Raw genomic sequence first — 19,228 nt, 5'->3', positions numbered from 1 at the left:
GTATTTACCCCACCCTGCGTGAACTCAAATCACCCAGAGTGTTTTTGAAAGCCGTATACCTATAGTTAATTAACCTCCATTTCAATCTGAATATTTCACTATTTGTTGTTAAAACCTACCATTGGTTGCATGCAAATATTTGGTTTTTTTAGATTAAAGTAACAGACAAATAAACAAACATTTAATATGAAAGATAAAGTCAGGTGTTTTATAGTTATTAGAAATCCTTCACATACAATTGGTAGAGAATATTCTTTGTAGATAGAGGAGGTATAAAATTGGACCAAGTGTAACTCTCAAAGTCTCTAAAACTTCAGGAGAGTGAATTTGTCTTGATGAAATGAGATTATGCTTGTGTTGGTCAGTAGGTTATATTATTGACTTTAGCGTGGTGGTGGTGGTGGTGGTAGAGTTCACTGATCATTCTGTATCAAGCCATAAAGCATTTTGTGACTCCTCCAAATCAAAATTTATGTTTCCTAAGTTTGTACTAATTTGTACTAATTCATACATAAGAGCCATAAAATGGCATGTGGTTACTAATTAGTGATACTAACCTGCATTCTACAGCCCTTTCCAATCCTTGAAGAACTTCGTCATCAACCATATCAAGATAGGCATTCCACTTTTCTATTTTCTCTTCATCATCTATAACTTTTTGAATCATCTCTTCCTAAAAAATCAAAACTCAACCCAAATTAAGTGGAAGGAAAGGTAAATATGCACATAGACCAATACAAACTTATACCATCACACAGACACTAATAAATTGTTGAGTAATAAAATATGTTATGCACTGTTATAACAATATCAAAATCCTATGTAAAAATCAGCACCTATAAAAACAATAATTGATTTTTTAACTAATGACATATAATTAAAATGTGAGGTATGTAATTCTGACTGGTTTTAAATTAGGAAGATCCTTTTAATTTTTTTTTCCACAACTGTATTTTGCACAAATCTTTTAAATTGTATTTGGTGTCTTTATTATGTTATATAAAACTTATCTAGCATAATAAATATAGTTTTTTGTTCAAATATTAAACAACTCCTGCTAAATTTTATTTAGTTAATATTCATAATGTATCAAAACATAAAAAGAACTAGAATAGATGACCTGTGCATGAGACTGAAGGATTTATAAACTGATGTTTTGATATATATATAATTTTAATTTGCAGTATATCTTCCAATGTTTACTAAGAAGATTTAAAATGGGTTTCTGCAGGTATTGGACTGTATAATTAATATATGTGTTTAATATTATGTTATTAATATATATATATATATATATATATATATATATATATATATATATATATATATATATCCCCATTGCAAACTCATTGGTTTGTGTCCACTGATTCCAATAATTATTATGTTGCATTCCTTCTCAACATGGCTCTCCACAGTTAGACAATATTTTTAACCAGAGACTTAATTTTACATACTACTAAAAAATTTCAAATCTTTCATCTTAATTTTACTTAAGTAATTTTAGAAATCACTTACAGACATAGTCAGTTCTATAGATGGTTCAGGTGTAGGAGGCTTTGGAACTGAAGCTTTCTTCTGTTTAAGTGATTCTTTTTTACCTTTCTTTTTTCCTTCTGCCCCTTTCTTTTCTGGTGATCCTTTATCAACTGACTTCTTTTTCTCATCAGGTTCTTTTTTCTCAGGAGAATCTTTCACAACAGACCTTTTTGGTTCTTCCTTAACTTCTTGTTCTTCATCTTTTTTCTCTTCAGGTGTTGTCTCATCTGTTGAGCCTACGATTGTTACTCTCTTTGACACCTTAGAGGCTCTCATGACATCTTCACTAGAAGGCAGCTCAGTCCGTTCAGTCTCTCCCTCCTCTCCTTCCTCAACTATTGGCATGTCTGTAGGAGTTTCCCCAGTCTCTGCATCTACCACTGCTTCTTCACCCTCTAACACAAAATTCACAATACAATATTATACACAAAATTTTTATAGGTCTATTAAATTTAAGATTGAGTATGAGTAAATGGATTAATTACTTTGAAATACTTACAGAATTTCATGCTGGATTCAAGAAAGGATATTCTACAGTAGTTATATTTTTAATTTATCCAGTATGGTTCATATGCGCTTGGTGTAGCCATGAGGAAAGCTGTTTTGTTTCTTCGTTGATTTTACAGCTGAATTTGACTGGGCTTGAGACAGGGCTGTCTCCTCAGTCCCCTACTGTTCTCTTTGTTTGTCAACGACCTGCCCAGGGCCCTGGAGTGGAGCTATAGTTTCGGAAAACTACAGTACTAGTAGAGGAAACGTGCTGCTCTACGCAGGTGATATTGTGTTACTAGTGCCAACAGCAGCCAGGCTGCAGCACATAATCGCAAACTATGACAATTGGAATCTCAAAGTTAACTTGAATAAGTCAAAGATCATGGTGTTTAGAAAAGGGAGCAGACTAAAATCAACCGATAAGAGATGGTACAATGGAGAAAAATTAGATAGTAAATCAGTATTAATATCTGAAGGTAGTTTTTTGTTCAACGTTGTATTGGGAACTACATTTTGAAGAAAAACTTAGAATGGCAAAATTATCACTAAATTAAATTTCGGGTAAGTTTTTCAATAAAAACAGTACTTCATTAAGCACCATATACATGTGTTATGGTGTATCGTCTGCCAATAATACTGATTAGCATGGTATGTTAGTATTATATAAGTATATTAGTATTAGTGATAAAAATGAAGAAGTTTTTATTAATTATCTCAATGGGGAAAACTGACTGGCTCTAAGGAATTATTTTTTAAAATGAGTGGGCTTATAGATGGGAATTGGTTAACGAGTTTAATTTCTAAATTTCTTACATGTTCTAATCCTTCAATACTCTCTGTTCCAACTTAGAATTATCGCATTCAGTTGCTTCAGAAAATGTAATATTTAAATAATATTTTATGTAATACTGCAATAATATAAATAATAAACTTAAAAATAATAATTTCATAAAATATACTTCAAATGTTTTTCTGTAACTTTTAAACAATTAACTTTTATTATGTATTTATTAACAGAGGAAAATCTTTTATTAGTTATTTTATAGAATTTAGCATAATATTTTGAGATGTTAAGTTTGTATAAAAAGTAGACCAATCCAACAGACAGTATTTTCTAGACTAATGTTGTAAAGAGCTAAGGTTAATTTACATTTAAATTGTTTTTATTAAAGTTTATCAAGATTTCTTGTACTTATACATATCCATTTGCTATAGAGTATTGCTAATTTAACAAAGCACTTTTTCTATTCTATTCATATATTTCATCCACATACACTATCAGCCTTTTATCATTTCTGTATGCAGCTAAACTGTTTGAAAATGTTACGTAAAATTCACGGATATCGAAATGTTCAGTTAAAATGTTTTGGTTATTGGTAGATTTCTTGCAGCAAAATTCTTAACTTCCGTAATTTTGTTGTCAATGCCCAGTTATTTCACTTGAAATAAATTTTTCTCTCTGCCACATTCAATAAGGATTTTAAATGTATAAGTGTGTTAGTGTTTGCTTCCCTTGTCGTAGTGGTAAACATTTGCAATTACTTCACCTATTAGGCTATGTATAGCTTTCTACCTCGTATTTTACTCTTTACATTGTAAAATGTTGTGAACACAAAACAGTGAAAATAATGAACACACAAAAGGCATTACTACACGTGGATTTCCATAAGCTAATGTTTTTAGGGAGGCACTGTAGAAAGTTGCAGAGAGAAGTACACCACACCCAGCATGGCAACAGACTGAGCCGCTTAATTCCCCCACTACTTTATTAGACTCCTTGGCTTCTGCGTATTTCGAGGCCACTGATCATGCTATACCTGATGCACAGAACTGTATGTGTTGATGTGCTTCCTTTGACATTTTGGAATGGCATATTTGCACTAGCTCAAGAAATTAAAATGGAGAGACTGGGCTAATGCCCATGTTAATGTTTAACAAACCACCCATTCTACAACTGCAATTTGAGAAATAAACAAGTGTACAAAGCATGTGACCACTGCAAATGTTAACACAAGTCAATGCATGAGAGATATATTATAATTTTTTTTTAAGACAAAAAAGGGAGTCAAGAAAATAGTTATGCACTAATGCAGGGTTGCTACAGGAGTCCAATAATGAAATTCCCTGACTTTTCCCTGATTTCTAGACCAAATTTTTCATTTTTCCCTGACTTTTTTCGACGCAATCCCCAGGGTTTTTGGCTGCCTGCTACATGCACCGCGTCGTCTGCAGGCTTGGACTCGGCGCGGCGGCAGTAAGTTTATTTGTGTAAAGGGATTTTATATTTTTCCCTGACCAACGTCGAAATTCCCTGACTTGAGACCGGATTCCCTGACTTTTCCCTGATTTCCAGTCCTGTTTTTTTTTCCCTGACTTTTCCCTGACTTCCCTGATTTCCCTGACCTGTAGCATCCCTGTAATGACAAATATGGTACTGATTACCCATTTAAAAATGTATATAATTCCTAGGTTGGTAGAAGGTTGATTTTGCCTTGTTTCTCCGATTAAGGAAATATATATATATATATATATATATATATATATATATATATATATATATATATATATATATATATATATATATAAACATAAACAGGTCTGAGAAGCCTACTGCTGTTAAAATACAACTAAGATGTTTATAATATAAAATTCTTTAAATGTATAGTAAATGTTAGATAGTAACTTTTTCTTTGATACCTGTATTACAGTACTGACCAAGCACTGCATACTTAATATTTGCTCAAAAGTACGAAAGGCATATTAGTACAAAACATTTAATTTTCTTATCTGGATATTTTTTTAATCTTTCCAGAATAGGTAGAAATAAGAAGTGTTGTTACTATCAAGCTTACTTATAAGTGGTTAAATTAATTAAACATATGGTTGTACTGTCATAAAACAATATTACGTAGAACAGTTGATTACATTTAACAATAAGGCTCTTTCAATCTATACTATTATAAAAACATCCTTTTCTTATTCTATTTACTTGATTTTTACCATAAATTTTTACTATACTTAATCTTATTCTACAGGGCGGAGACGAATCCAACAAATCAGAGATCATTATAATCGTTAGGGCCATTCTTAAGTTATAAATGGTTTAACTAACCTGTTTTGTTTTATGTATATAGATAATATAACTGTCACACATTTTTTACAGTTTGGATGTTTGTGCTTCTGGCACACAAAATCTATAAAGTACGATTATGTTGAAATTTTGCATAAACAATGAAATAATATATACTTCAAAGTCAAAATCAAAATATCTTTATTTATATTTTTCCCACATGGGTACAAAAAATAGCGTCATTACAACTAGGTTGTACAATGTAAAAATTATACTAATTGTATAATAATAACTACTTTTATAATAATAATACTTCCATTTAAAAATTATCATTGGGCTCCATTGTATTACTTTTGATTACATCAGTTACAAAAGAGATAACCCATGAAATTCTATAGATTGAGGCATGAATAAAGTGAATACTCAGACTGCTTTGTCTGGAGTGAAGGGCTTGGTTAGTGAATATTATTACTGTGGTGTACCCTAACTGCTATGACGTTAACTTATCGTTTCTCTCAAAGCTCTGTTATTGGGGTGGTAAATGATGAATGTTTGGAACTGTTCAGGTCGGCTCGCTTGAGTCTCAACTACAGTTCACCACTGCCAGCGCTGCTGACAGTGTCTGTCCATATCATCACTGTGATGCAAATTTATTTCCTCTCAGTGAGCTGGTTGATTGCAATAAATAATATATTATGTTTTAATATTTCTAATAGTTTCATACTACTTATTTTATTTATTAAAAGTTTGTGGATTATCAGTGGAGCTGAAATAGTTATATGACAAAGAATGTGTTATAAACAGAATGTGTACTTTATAAATGACAAATTTGCCATGAATACTACCTAAATATATATACTAACTGTTACCCGCGACTTCGCATGCAATCTTTAGAACCGAAGTTCTAATATTATTTAGTAAAAGCAATTACGAGGGTCGTCCAGAAAGTAAAGAACGATTGCGCATCACGGGCGGCGCAGTTCACCCACCACCGCGGTAGATAGCTTGTTCGTTAGCCACACCTTCTGCCTCAGTGTGAGCTGAGTAGCGGTACCGTGAGGTCACGTTTGCGTCTCCTGTGAAAGTTTAAAATGGCGGCGTTAATTGAAAATCCCGCCAAGTGTGAACTGCGTAGTGTGATACGGTTTCTGAATGCACAGAATGTTCGACCTATTGAAATTTATAGGCAAATTAAGGCAGTTTACGGTGACAAAGCTCCAGTCAATGGAATGGCATCACTCGAATTCACCAACAAAAAACAGGAAAGAAAAACCAAATTTGAACACCAGGAAATTGATGGCAACAGTTTTTTGGGACCGAAAAGGCCTAATCCATGTGGAGTTCATGCCGAGAGGCTAAACAATCAACTCAGAGGCCTACATCGAGACCTTGCATCGGCTTCGCCGCGCTATTCAGAACAAACGACGCGGAATGCTGTCGTCGAAAGTGGTGCTGATCCACGACAATGCTCGGCCTCATTGCAGTGCACGAACCAAAGCAGAACTCAATTCTTTCAAATGGCAAATCATCGGACACCCTCCGTATAGTCCAGATCTGGCTCCGAGTGACTATCACTTGTTTCCAAAGTTGAAAGTGTTTTTAGGCGGAAAAAAACTTTTTGGGTGACGAAGACCTCAAAGAAGGAGTAAAAACGTGGCTTCATTCCTTGGCGGCAGAACAGTATAACGTCGGTATAGAAAAACTGGTGCCACGCTACAACAAGTGCCTTGACAGTTCCGGCGATTTTGTAGAAAAATAGAGTAAGTTTATAAGTATTTATAAATAAATTTCCATGCTCTTATCTTTTGTTTTTATTGACTTATAACAAAACGTTCTTTACTTTCTGGACGACCCTCGTATGATGTAATGTGATGGGAGTCCTATAAAAATTTTAAAACGTAAGTAGGCATAGATCAGGTAGATATTATTTAAGTTCATTGTAAACAGTATCAGAGTTTAACTTAATTATTATATCATGTTTGGCACGTGTAGGAGCATTTCTGGTTCTAATTAATTATGTACATAACGTCACAGCTGAATCTGCCTTGTCATCCCGATCAAGAAAACACAAATCTCGGATCACACAGATCCTGAAAACTTACTTCGGTCAAAAAGCGCATATTTCCAGTCCTTGTCATATATTTCAGGTCTAAGGTATTTCCAGTACCATGGTATTAGAGTTTGCCTTGTTGTTCTGACGAAGAAAAAAAATATATATACTTACGTAGGACCGAGATACCTACTTCGGTTAAAAAGTACCTACTTAAGACCTACTAGATATAATCGATGCATGTTCTTTGTTTAGTATACATTACATAATACTAATTTGAGCTGTTGCTTTACAGAAACATACATAGTATTTTTATCAGACAAAGCCTTTAGTGTTTTTAACTAATTCCATTTCAACAATATTCCAAATTTTTCTTGCCTTTTCAATTTTATTTACTATAAAATAAAGTTGAAGAAACACAGTTTAGTTATTTTACACATTACCGAAGATGTATAGCTAATAAATTAAATAATAAATGTACCAAAATATGGGTATATTGAAGTCTGAACTACAATAACCATTAGTTTTATTATGTATGTGTATGTTTGATATATATCAGAATATAGCAATTATATGATAAAAATATAAAATGATTTACGATACGAAAAATTTAACTTAGTTAAGGGTGTAACATTTTATAATAGTATATCTCAAATAAGTAATAGCTTTAATACAGCTCAGTAAGAATGATAAATGATATATACTAGCCAACATTACGTTTATTAAATACTTCACATACCTAACCCTCAAGTCCGGCCAAGGTGTTTCAAACAGCCACAGTTCCTTGGTAGCTTAGATGCCAGCCTTCGATTTTTACGACAATAATTAATCTAAAGAGAACTGCGAAGCTCCGAGTCTCCAGGGATTAGAGCCGACATCTTAAGTGCAAGCTCGAGGAGTCATATTGAGGCGATGCAGGTTGCTATTTCCCAGTTGGTAGTTATTAATAGGACAGAACCTTTAATGGGGCACCAATTACAGAAACGCACCAAGCAGGCAAAAACCTATCCGACCCAACATCCTTGATCTAGGCTCGCGATTGTTTGCTGCTGGACAAGCCTATGTAGCACTTAGTCATGCAAGATCTTTAGACGATATTAGGATTGAAGAACTTGATTGCTCTAAGCTAACAGGAAATACCCCATGCAATAGTGAAGCTTTAAATGAAAAGATGAGATTGCGGAATGATTTGTAAGAAATTCCACATTTCCACAAGAAACTAATTGATACATCGAACTAAAAAATTAAAAATAAATAATAGTTTAAAAAACTAAAAAAACACGCTTTTATAGCTAATCAAACTAAAAAATAGAAAATAATTTTTAATTACAAAGAGTTTATATTATGGTAGTGGAAGGCAAAACAATCATTCATAGTCAATCACCTCAAAATAAAATTATAATAAAATTTAAGTTATGTTAAAGTTTTGTTTTGAAAAGTTCATATTGTTTTATGTTTGTTTATAAAAGATTAATAAATAACTTAGGAGTTTATACCACATAAGTACACACACACACACACACACACACACACACACACACACACACACACACACACACACACGCACGCACGCACGCACTCACGCTCACAAACACACGCACGCACGCACACACTCACGCGCACAAACACACACACACACACAGAGGAATCCATACAAGAAGAAGAACATACACCCATGCTATTTGGTAACTTCAATAAACATATATAAATCAATAGATTTTAAAATTAAGAAAAAACTAGCAACCTATTTTAGAGTTAAAATTAACTTAAACAAATTATCATACATATAAGATAGAAATACATAAACTATTGTAAAATTGAATCATCAGATAAAAAAAATAATTTCTTTAGACCAAATACCACAGAATACATTAAATCTTAATATTAAGGAGATTGTTATGCAAAGTAAGTTTACAACACCTGGAGTTATAAAGTGAATTTAGATCAGCTGGTGACTTTACAATAATGGAATTTTATTCTTTTGAATGATGGCTTAATAGGAGACTGAGAAGAAGCATTTCTCATCAAAGTTAATAAACATTTTTTAATAAACATAATAAACAAGTTATTAAATACAGTAATATTTTTATTATTTGTATTAAATTGGTGAATCTCGATTTTTGAATCCAAGAACAGAAAAGACATTTACTAGATGATGAACACTTGAATATTGGATGACAATCAGAACTCTCAAATCTGCAAAGATTACTACTACCAGTATTAAATCTACACTAAGCCGACAAGGATGATTGAAAGATGAAGAAGTGTCAATGGAACATACAAAGTAAAACTGGATTTGAACTCAAGTAAGGTCTACCCAATTTATGATTCCAAATTTTTCAAAATTTAAATCTATTTTTGTATAAATTCAAATTTAACATGTACCACAATTTTTCCTATGTTGGATATAATTTTTTTATGTGCCCATCGCAGTATAATCCACGAAACCCTGTATGTGACAAATAAACTCAATAGCAATTATTGTAAATCAAACGTTTATTTATTTATATCAATAGCTAGTTAAGCAAGGGCAAAGTACGGGTTAAATAAATAAAAAAAAGAAAAATTTAACAGTTATTAACAGAATAAGTTCATTCAGAGTAAAAAGCGTGGGGTGCATTTTACTACATTTCATAAGTCTCCTCTCAAAGATAATTACCGATAGAATGATTGTAATATTTAATATATCAAGCACCCACGCTTTTTACTCTGAATTAATTTATTCTGTTAGTAACTTAAATTTTATTATAATTTTATTTTGAGGTGATTGACTATGAATGATTGTTTTGCCTTCTAATACCATAATATAAACTCTTTGTAATTAAAAATTATTTTCTACTTTTTAGTTTGGTTAGTTATAAAAGCGTGTTTTTTTAGTTTTTTAAACTATTATTTATTATTTATAAGATAATCATCAAATACTCCTATGTATTTAATATTCTGATGTAAAAATGAACTTTTTTCCTTGTTGCAGATCTGACCACTGTCATGGAAATGAAAATGCTAGTGCTGTTGTGATAACACTAAAAATATTGCTATTTACATGAAAAGGAACCGTGATACTTGCTAGTGTTTAACATTTTGATTTTTACAGTATGTGTTTAGTTGGAAATAAATACTAGATTAAGATGTAATCAATTATATGTTTTAATATTTAATGCTCAAAGGAAGTCATGAAATTGGTTTACAATTTCATGACTAAATTGACATACATTTGTAAGAAGCAAAACATTTCTTCAGTTATGGCCTGCCTTAAAAGAATGTTGGTGAGGGGAATGAAAAGGGGTGAAAAATAAATGACACTCTGAAGGTATTGGTCCTGAAATGATTATATGATTTTAGACATTAGCCATTATTATATGTTACATGTCTTATGATGTTTTGACACCTGAGGAAGAGGGTTGGTTTCAATCCTCGTAATGTAGCTTCCAGTTTTGTAACATATAATGATGGCAAATGGCCAAGACCCAGGTACGACGCTGAGCGGAGAGGAACCTCTCAGTCTAACATCTCTTACCTTAACTTCAACATCCTACAAAGAAGTTAAAACAATAATAAACTCCCTCAAAACCAAAACATCAAGTGGAGTAGACGAGATTTCTTCAAAGATAATAAAGCATTGCTCTCAAGAACTTATCTCACCTCTAGTTAGTCTTATAAATAATTCATTCAAAGAAGGAATATTCCCGTCCGCCATAAAAATCAGTAAGATATACCCTAAACACAAAAAAGGACCAACTAAAAGTGCCAAAAGTTACAGATCCATCTCTCTCATTTCCACTTTCTCCAAAATCCTAGAAAAAATTGTTTTAGCAAGATTAATGGCACACCTTATTCATCACAACCTCTTAACTGACTACCAACATGGCTTTCGGAAGAATAAGTCGACGTCTACAGCTTTAATAGCACTAATTGAGTTTGTCTTAGACCAGATAGAAAGTGAACGATACACTTCTGCCATTTTCCTAGACTATAGCAAGGCTTTTGACTGCCTGGGCCATGACTCGATATGCAGTAAACTTAAAAGACTAGGTATAAGAAACTCAGCTCTAAAATGGTTCAAAAGCTATATAACAAGACGCTCCCAAATTGTGGAACTGAAAACGTATCAAATGAAGCTACAATAAACTGCAGATCTTCAAAAATCGAACTGACAAGAAGAGTCCCACAAGGCTCGGTATTAGGTCCGATTCTTTTCATCTTGTTTACAAACGACTTCCCCAAGCAAATAGCAAGTGAAAATGCCACTGCAATCATGTACGCAGATGACACAACAATTTTACTCAACAAAAACACAGCTCAAGGCCTTTACCTTAACTCAAAATCAGTCTCAATCCTTTACTCAAAGAACAATAACCTCACAATTAACCCTTCCAAAACCACATCTCTAAATTTCAGCACGAAAAAAGACATAGTTCCTCAAATGGATGATGTAACAACAGAAACCCCTACAAAATTTCTCAGTGTTATACTTGACAACAAATTAACATGGACAGAGCACATAGACCACCTGTGCAAAAAAATCAGTGCTGGAATATATGTCGTCCAAAGAATTAAATACATTGGTGGACTCTCTGCAGCAAAGACAGCTTACTTCGCCCTGATGGAATCACATCTTAGATATGGCTTGACAGCGTGGGGAGGAACTTCAGCACACAACATGAACTGAATCCTTGTTCTTCAGAAGGAAGCTATAAGGATTCTTGCTAATCTTGACCCTCTACAGACTTGCAGACCAGCTTTCACCAACCTAGGAATCCTCACAGTGGTGGCTCTCTACATACTTGAAACCATAAAGCATGTAGATGAAATAAATCCTATAAGAAACCATGATCTACACCACTATAACACTCGTCATGGCTCCAAGCTGGTCCTTCCAGTACATCGAACTACTCTCTGGGAGAAAAAACCTTCTTATGCAGGCTGTAAACTGAGGAACCATCTACCAGACTGCCTGAGAGACCTGACTGGCAATAAGCTGCACCAGGAGCTGAAGAAGTAGCTGATCAAAAGACCGGTCTACTCACTAAAAGAATTCTTTGAAAATACTGAAAAATAACATGTACTTTTATGTATTTATGACACCATTGTAATTCTTAACGAATTTGCAATAAAGAAAATTGTATTGTATTGTAAAAACCTATTATCCTTTCAAATCATCTATTGGCAACAACAGGCATTAAACAAAGAGTATTTGTCCTGTTAGTGGACTCACACACTTCTTCTCCCATGTTCATAAACATGTCTCTCAATAGGCCAGTTTTTTACCTCTTCCACATGAATAAAACCTAGATTTGAAATCAACCAGGCTTGTACTTGCAGAATTTTTGGATTTTTAATTTTAGTCTTTAAATTATAGTTTAAACTTCATAAAAATGTTGTTTACACTAAAAGTGTTTATTTAAAATGTGTTGTTTTAAATTGCTTACATACACATTATTTGTTTTAAAAAGTGCAGTAATTTTGTATGATATTCAAATATGCATCCAAGATATGTCCACGTTTATAATATTACTAACATATAATTAGGATTATACAACTATCACCTGCACGTTAAGGTGCTGATATTGATATAATTATTCCAACCCAGTATATTTAACATATTTATTTACTTAGTACAAAAAAGCAATGAATGAAAATAACATTAGATACCTAATATTTACAATAAAATGAATCAGGAAATGAATTAAAATTTACAATCACTGCTAATGTCCAGACATGTGAACAAGCCTTCTTTTGAATGTTCATTAGTAGGTTAGTAGTGGCGGAAGCATGACTGAAAAAATGTTGTCCAGTTTATATTATCCATTTATATTAAATTTTTTTGAACTTGTAACATAGTTGTCAATCGGTTCAAAGATGTTTTGTTGTTAAAAACAAACCTTTTATAATATTTGTTGTGATAATATTTTAAAAATAAATTTTCACTAACTAAATTGTTCACATAATTCTTCTTCTGTTATTTAAATTTAGAATAGTACAGTTTGTTTATTCTAGCCGAGATAATATTGTGCACAATAAAGTGGAGAGCAGGGCTCAAAACAACCGCTATACTGTACAACTTAAAAGTGGAGTCGGAGTGTAGTGAATACATGAACGTGATCTGAAGGAGCAGCAGACACACACACAGATATAGTAATAGAAACAAGGTTTGACGAGGACATGGCAGGCAGTGGCAGTGGCGCTGGAAGGGGAACGAAGAGTGTGTGATGGCAATTGTGCTATAGGCCCTACAGTCGATCCTCAGAAGTAGATCCTCAGCAAACCTTGCCTTTACAAATAGCTTATGTGTAACTAATATAATCAAAGGTATTATATCATAGGTACTTTCACAAAAATGCTAGGGAATGAGACTTTCAGGAGATATTAAATCAAATGTTATGAAATTGCAAAGTAAATCAAGTTATTCATTGGAGCTTATAAAGTGCTCTTTAAGCTTAAAATTAAATTATTATTGTAACATGGATGAGGATATTGGAATTGTTCCAGTGACCAATCTTTATCTCAGGCGTGTTTGATATGCCATTTTAAAAGGATATGCCTATGACGTCACTGTTATTCATCAGGAAATTGGATATGAAGCTGTTAGTAATGATTATAATATTATGTATGAAACAAAAATTATTAAATCCTGTAAAGTCTTATAAAATTCAAGTTTCATATTTACTTATAAATTAAGCATTTGTATTTTAAAATAAATTACACTTTAGATCTGTTTTATATTGAGGAATTGCATACCCTGAGGTGTCAATGGGGCACCCTCTTCCGGTGGCAGGGGCAGCAACTGTTCATACAGCTCATCCTCTAAAGCCTCATCGGCAGGGGGAGGAGGCGGGGGGACTCTTAGTGGTACATTGAAGTACAGGCGGAAGTTCTCTGCCACCAACTTACAGACTTCCAGCCCCGCTTGATGCAGTTCCATGTACCTGCCCCAACAACAGACTTGTATAAGAGATAAAGCAAACCTTAAGGTGGTATTTTTGGTTCTTAGTTACATGTACATATTTTTTCAGATTCACAATTCTTATTTTTGTAAAGATAAAAAATATAAAACTTATTTCTCATCACTCTTCAAGAAAATATAAGCTTTTATTTTTTCTAACCAGGACCATCGAAAGAGGCTCAAGATATGAATGTAAATATTTTACATTATGAATTGATAAAAATGAAAAAAAAAAAAAAAATTGTTAAAGTACTTCAATAAAATTACATGTTTTAATGCAACATAATTTAAGAAAATTTAAATTCTTATGAATAAAAATTTAAGTAATTTCTTTTAGCAGCCCTTCTTATACATTCCATAAATGATTCATATACTTATCTTCAGCAGTTTTTCTGTAAGTCTAATTTTAAGATGTCATCAAATATTAACTAAAAATATCTGCAATTCTTTGTGGAATAATTAAACATTTTTTCTATTTTTCAGTTTTACAAAAAGATATTTTAGAGGACTACTATCAATAATGGAAAGAATAAAAACATTAATCTCACTGAACAGTAACTGCTCCATTAGAAATCTTGTATGTTAGTATAAAACAAATTATTACATCGTTTTATGCCAGCAGGAAACCATAATTTTCTCACTTATTGTTATATATAAAAACCAATGGACACCCCTGCCTGCTTTACTCCTTGTTGAACTACTTACCCTCAGCATGACACAGGATGGTTTATCCCTGTTTGGGAAACAATGCTGGATACAGTGACAGTTTATCTGCTCTTCTCATATCTGCTCTTGTGGGGCTGTTATAGGATGTAGGATTTACCTTGTGGAAGAGAAGCGTTAAAAGGACATACAACCCTAAAGCATGAGTACTTTTCTCATCAAAGTTATCATGAAAATGAATAGTGGTCAGTTTAACCTGGACACAGGCCATAATAATAACATAGTCATTTGAGGTCTTATATACAAGAGGTCTCGTATAATACAATACTTTTTAAGTGGATCCAACATTGACATTCACCATAACAGCTAGAATGTTTTCAAAACAAATATTAAGAGATTGTTATCATGAGATGCGTAAGCCAATGTTTCCCCATCAGTTGCTCCCGAGGTTCTTCTGTTTTCTATGTGGGTTAGTGTTTATTTAAGCTGTATATGGAAGTATTATTTATTATATTACATTTATATTATATTTATTACATTATACTCATTACATAATTATTATATTATTTATATTGTTAGTTTATATATTTTGCATAAACATGTATTCTTATTGAAAAGTTTTAAAGGTTGTATTTATTATTATTTGTGTGCTAGATAACTACAATATAACTCAAGACATTTTTGTAGATTTTTTGGGAACTTATGTAATGTTATTGGGGTAAACCCTGTTTTATAGCATGTAAATAAAATAAATAAAATTTCATCGGGCTCAGTCACTTGGCACAGAACTTGGTCATCTCATACCTGGGCTGCTTGTGGGTTCACCACTGAGATAATCAAAATACACAAAAAATTACTAATTATATGATCGTATAGTTGTTTTGTTGTGCTTAGTCCACTTAGTGCAGAATTTTTTCATCTCAAACCACAGTCTTTGAGCCTCTTATATGAATAGCTTGGAGAAACACTATCTACGTTCTCTGTTACAGCCAGAATAGACAATGATTGGAAGCAACACTAATTACACAGTTGCTCAATCAAAAGGTGCAAAATTTGGTAATCTCAGATCACAGTCTTGAGTTCTCTACCTGGATTGCTTAACCCTACAGCTGGCATAAAGAGAATTGTTGTCGCCAAATGTCCATCTGAATTGGCAACGACGAATATTCATCGCCAAAGTAGACATGTGCAAATATTAAAATTTTAGGTATTAAAGGTCGTATAAATGATTTTTATTTCATATATTCTGAAAAATCATTAACTATGGTAACCATTTAATTCTTAGTTCGATTATCGTACGATACCGGACATCATTCTCAACGGACAACTGAAATGTATTTGAGCTACACCCTGTGTGTGTGTGTGTGTGTGTGTGTGTGTGTGTGTGTGCGCGTGTGCGTGTGCATTGGCGTGTGTTGTGTGTGTGTGTGTGCGCGTGTGTGTGTTCAAGTTCAAAACTCTTTATTCAGGTCAACATTTCAATACATAAATCTCACAGGGTGCGTGTGGGAAAAGTTGTTGACAGTAACATGTTTAAAAGTTTTAAACTTTTGCAGTCCATTTTTGTCTTCCACCACCATTAATTTTCAACCCAATAGAAAAAAAGAGAAAATTCAATTTCACAAACATAACACTATTTTCAGTTTAATCATTACATACGAAAATTGTCACTCGATAACAATTAAAAAAAAAAAAACTATATCTTCGCCATGCCAAGTAATAACAATTCCAGTACTATGTACTAGAAAGGTCTATAGTGGTAAATTAATTATGAAAAATACCAATATAAGTAAAAATAACATTAACATTAATATAATAATAAAAATTCATTAATTCTATAAACTATGAAGTAGAAAATTGCCTATAATAAGAAATAAAGTATGAAGAATTAACAATAAAATAATATAACTAAAGCAATGTAACAAATAAACATTATAAATTAAAAACCATTTACATAAAAATGTTACACTAAAACAATGACAATGACTTCCCATCAGTTATATCAATCTTTAGTGACATGGTAGATATTAATGTCATTCAATTTTATATCTGTAAAATAAAACTAAAGTTTATGCAAAATTTCATGTCTGTCAGTTTACTTTTGAGATAGCGTTCGGACCATTCATTGTACATTTCTTATACAAACCTCTTAAAAACTTATTCTAATGAATATATGCGTATTATAAATGTTCTTCTTTGTCGTACTTTGCATATTCTCAATAAATTTATCCTAAAAATGGAAGTATACAACTTTTTGAAGCCAAAAGTGAAATTTCCCTTACTTTTATAATGTATTTTACATTTCTTTTAATAATATATTAAAAACAAACTGACATAGTCCTTAACATAATGTATTTTTCCTGTTATCTCTTTTATTTAAGTATGCATAAGACTATATTTAAGAGACATTAGTATTTTATGTATTTATGAATAAATCCTTGTAACTGGTTGCCAACAACACTGTCACTCAGAGGGTTAACCTTTTCAATACCCTCCAATTACTACCTCCACTAAACTTGTATACTGACAATCAATCTCATTCTTAGGGAAAATTCTTATATTTATTTAATGAAACACTTGTTTGTGTTTTTAAACAATGCAGATTTATTCTCGGATTTTAGACTAATACAGCTTATAGCACTAGACACATGAACAATCAGGCAGCCTTGCCTTTCCCTTTTTCATGTTTCTCTGTTGGCAGTACAATAAGTATTCGAGGTTGCAGTGCATGGGATTCTATTCAACCTCCATCAGTCCATAATAATATTACAAACAAACATATACAGGGTGTTTGAAAAGTATGGGTACCGTACGGCTTAATATTTTAAAAACCATAGGTGATAACATCTATAAACTTTGCACAGTGTCATATGGCTATGTAAACTATTTTTCCTTGCTATTACCATGACATGCCAACCATGGGGGGACGGCCCACAGAGGAAAACATGGAAATCTTAAATTGAAGCATGGGTCGAGTGATACCTCATTTGAAAGAGCTCACTTAGTAGAGTTGAATGCCGCAAACCGCATCTCAAAAGGTTTATCCAATCAGAAATGGCGGCTTGTTTTAGGTACACATTGTGAAGTACATTATGCGCTGCCATTTCTGACTGGATCGTCGTATTCTGATGCGGTAGGCGGCGTTTCACTCTACTAACCAATGTGTTTTCACTGAATTTTTTTAATTAGCAAATTATGTCATAAATTTATAACACAATAAATAAAACACAATAAATACCAATGTTTTTTAGTTTTATTTATTGTTTACATAGCCATATGACACTGTGCAAAGTTTATAGATGTTATCTCCTATGGTTTTTAAAATATTAAGCCGTACCCATACTTTTCAAACACCCTGTAGAAAGATCTACATATAAGATAATAACATAGTAAACATGTTATATTGAATGTTCCTAGGATTGTATGAATAATATACAGCTTACACAAAAAACATATTCATTCAAATCTTATCTAAATCCATCAAATAATCCCTTCAATACCAACCTCTTGAGTACCTTGTCTGGTGCCTCTTCCAATGCAAGGAGATTATCCTTGTCCAAGTTTTTACGGTTAAAGAGAGGAATATTTGCCCACGTGTTAGCCAGCGTAATGATTCTCACCAGGTTCTTTTGTGCTCTTAACACTCGATGTGCCAACTGATCCACCAGGTCTCTGATAGACTCTATGTATTCCCATGCATCTGCAACAACCATCATTGCTTTTGTAGATAAATAAGTGCTTTATTATCAGTACACAATCTATTTGTATTTATTCTTTTTCATTAAAAACTAAATATACATTAAATTTTTGGTTTATTTGCAATTTTGTAATTAATTTTTAAATAAGCAGGCACTTGATATATCTAAATTCTTTATTCTAAGCTGAATATACAAACAGAATAGGTTATTCAAGCATAAAAACACTAAGCGAAGCGTCCTGGCAGTGTACGTGATGTCAGAAACTGGAGAAGAGTCCTAACATAAATGTTATTTTTCATTACAATGCCTGTTTTGTCTATTGCGGGATTTCATGTTACCGACTTTCTCCCTGGCTAATAACATCATGTATTATATTGATGTCATGATCTGCTGTTGTGCTGAATGCATGTGGTATGTGTATAGAGTTTTAATACGTCTTTATGAAATGAATATTTGTTTCTTGTGTTATGCGATTTTAACTACAAAAACAAAGCCATTCAGTTGTTTGTGACACGGTTGTTTTGGGATTTGACAGAGGTAAGAATACCTAATATTGTCATTTACTAGACTTAGAATATTATAAGTAGTCAGAATATATTAGATTTCCTTAGTTTAAACTATCTAGTATTACCTTGTTCACCTGGTTTTCAGAATGTTCTCAAATTATATAGTCCGTTCAAACTAAATAGAATATTCTAATTTTATTCATCTTCCCCATCGCAGTGTGTCTGTTTGACATCACCAATGTGAAGTGTCATACTGTCTGACATCAAAGT

The 19,228-nt window shown here is 32.6% G+C and overlaps 1 protein-coding gene across 2 annotated transcripts in view; it reads right to left on the bottom strand.

The window, feature by feature from the left end:
* LOC124371103 (dynein beta chain, ciliary-like) overlaps positions 1-18,283 on the bottom strand; it is a 186,171-nt gene extending 167,888 nt beyond the window's left edge. Inside the window, exons 1-4 of one of the 2 annotated variants that reach the window (XM_046829419.1) lie at positions 18,259-18,283; positions 13,887-14,074; positions 1,516-1,931; positions 558-673 (exon numbers count right to left, since the gene is read on the bottom strand). In XM_046829419.1, coding sequence (XP_046685375.1) covers positions 558-673; positions 1,516-1,931; positions 13,887-14,070 — 716 coding nt within the window. In that variant the 5' untranslated portion in view covers positions 14,071-14,074; positions 18,259-18,283. Of the gene's footprint in view, positions 1-557; positions 674-1,515; positions 1,932-13,886; positions 14,075-18,258 lie in introns of those variants that run through there. The other variant, XM_046829424.1, reaches the window with a different exon arrangement.
* Between the last annotated feature and the right edge of the window lie 945 nt (positions 18,284-19,228).

Source organism: Homalodisca vitripennis, chromosome 1 (genome assembly GCF_021130785.1).
Source record: "Homalodisca vitripennis isolate AUS2020 chromosome 1, UT_GWSS_2.1, whole genome shotgun sequence".
Lineage (NCBI taxonomy): Eukaryota > Metazoa > Arthropoda > Insecta > Hemiptera > Cicadellidae > Homalodisca > Homalodisca vitripennis.
Note: the sequence above shows the minus strand (reverse complement) of the source record. Positions and strands in the feature narration are given on the sequence as shown.